This window comes from Thunnus albacares, chromosome 2, assembly GCF_914725855.1.
Source record: "Thunnus albacares chromosome 2, fThuAlb1.1, whole genome shotgun sequence".
NCBI classification, from domain to species: domain Eukaryota; kingdom Metazoa; phylum Chordata; class Actinopteri; order Scombriformes; family Scombridae; genus Thunnus; species Thunnus albacares.
In genome coordinates, this window is record NC_058107.1 from 36,584,000 (window position 1) to 36,586,499 (window position 2,500).

Below are 2,500 nucleotides of genomic sequence, written 5' to 3' on the forward strand. Positions count from 1 at the left end.
CATTTGATCTTTAATCTTCTTTTTGCTGTTTTCTTTGTTTTTAACCTTCATCCTCATCGTCTGAGCTGCATGTTTACTTTATTTACTTCTACTGTGTTTTTATTGTGTTTATGTTTCATGTTTACGCTTCGTTGCTGCAGAAAGAATTTCTCTTGTTTGACAATAGATGTGAACTTTCACTGGTCAAACCTTCATCATCACATGATGAACTTACAGCTGAAACAGATGATTAACTTTATATTATTTACTTTTTTCACAGTTCAGAGACACTCGCACTAGTTTTGTTTCTGACACTTTAATGCTCACTGAGATGATTAAATACTTTATTTCAATTAACTGTATACATGTTACAACTGTTGGTTTTATCTCTTTGTCAGGTTAAAGCAGCAGGAAGATCGATTAGGCCCCGCCTCCTCCTCCCCCTCTGTGTCTGGCCCCGCCCCCGGCGCTAGCTTGAGCGAGAGCGCTGAAGAACACCTGAGCCGCCTGCTGGAGGAGCGAGACACGCTGCTGAGGACCGGCGTTTACACGCACGAAGACCGAATCATCGCCGAGCTCAACAGACAGATACAAGACGCCATGACGCACCGAGGAGGACAACTCTGACCGCCGCCGCCGCCGTCCAATCAGAGACTCACTGGCTACCTGAGACGGCAGGTAAACAGAATCAGTGCCAACGTTTTTATAAATTCACTTTTTAGACGCATGTTGGAATATTTGACCTGAAATCTGATTCATAAGAAGATAAATGTGAACAAAACGTGCGATTAGACGCAGAAGAAGAAGCAGATTCTCTTCTTCTATCACTTCTAACCTGCACGTTCACCATCAGCTGACACCAACTTCCTGTTACAGATTAGACTCCTGACAGCTTGTTTATTTGTTTATGGATTTGTTTATTTATGTTTGTTTGTGTTGTCAAAATATTTAATGATCCTCAGCAACGTTTCTCTTAAAGGACTCGTTTACATTTTCAAGTCTGCTGTAATACAGTCGTCACACGTCGTCACACGTCGTCACGGTGTGGATGTTGTTGTTGTTGTTCTGCTGGTACGAACAGACTAATGTTTATTTTCCTCATCGATTTATCTGATTACTTTTGCAATGAATCATTTTGTCTTTAAAAGGTCAACAAATATAATATATAAAGCCTGAAAACACCAAAATATTCAGTTTACAGTTATGATACTAATATATAGAGCTGCAACAACTAATTGATTAATTGATTAGTGGATTTACAGAAAATTAATCACCAACCCTTTTTTTTTTTTTCTCTGATTGCAGCTTGTTAAATGTGAATATTTTCTGGTGTTTTTAGTCTCTGTGACAGTAAACTGAAGATCTTCAGGTTGTTTTGGATATTTGAGGACATCATGTTGGACTGTTGTCAATATTTTTCACCATTTTATGGAAAATATTGTTTAGTTGCAGCTCAGACTGACAGTTTTTATGATGTTTACTATCATGAATGACAAAGAAAAACATCAAATCTTCACATTTGAGAAGCTGCAACCAGCAAATGTTTGAAGTTTTTGGTTTAAAAATGATAAGTTGATAATTAAAATATTTTCAGATTAATTTTGTGTTGATGGACTCATCGTGGAGGATTGATCCCAACAACAACAACAACAACAACAACAGTAACAAACATACATATGAAGATGTGAAAATCAGCTTAAAACTACAAACTGCTGGAACTTTTCATCACAGCTAAACATTTTCCAACCAGACAAACTTTCTTGTTGATGCGTTCAAGGACGCTCTGACATCTCATGACCCTTTTTCAAAAGCTTGGACTTCTGGATTTGATTACTATTTTGGAAAGTAGAATCAGCTCCCAAATGTCGGAGCGTCAGTGAAGGCACCGTCACTGACAGTTGTTTATTTTATCAACTTTTCTGCTGTTTATTTTCTCAAGTTAAAGTTTGGTCTGTAAAATGACATTTTTATTGTGAAAAATGCCAAAAAACACAATTTTCCCAGAGTCCAACGTCTTCACACGTCATGTTTTTTTGTCTGAATAACAAACCAGAATTCAAAGATCTTCAGTTTACTGTCAGAGAAGATAAAAGAATATTTACATTTGAGACGTCAACCACTGAACTTTTGGCACTTTTACTCTTTTTAAATTAAAATACTTTTAAAATATTTGCTGATTAACTTTCTGTTGATGAATTTAAACTCATTTGTTTCAGCTGTAATAAAACCTGAAATATAAACTAGTTTCAGGTTAATTTTTGTTTATTTTTCACAGAAATAAACTGAAGTTGCTGCCTGAAAGGAAGGAAATCAATCTAAAAATAGATGAGATTTGTCACCAGTGATTTGAATATTTCATATTTTAATGAAGTGAAACATGTAAAAGCAGCGGACTGGTCCTTTAACTGACTGATGACTGACATGTGAAGCCTTATTGAGCCTTTAAGTGAAGTTGAAAATGTTATTAAGTTATTAGAGAGTGTTGATGTGTTTGATGTGATCTGCTGAGATTGATGAGGTT

The 2,500-nt window shown here is 36.1% G+C and overlaps 1 protein-coding gene across 1 annotated transcript in view; it reads left to right on the forward strand.

The window, feature by feature from the left end:
* LOC122968177 (centrosomal protein of 120 kDa) overlaps positions 1-1,172 on the forward strand; it is a 36,683-nt gene extending 35,511 nt beyond the window's left edge. The window contains exon 20 of the mRNA XM_044333189.1: positions 378-1,172. Coding sequence (XP_044189124.1) covers positions 378-606 — 229 coding nt within the window. The 3' untranslated portion in view covers positions 607-1,172. The remainder of the gene's footprint in view (positions 1-377) is intronic.
* Positions 1,173-2,500: the final 1,328 nt, after the last annotated feature.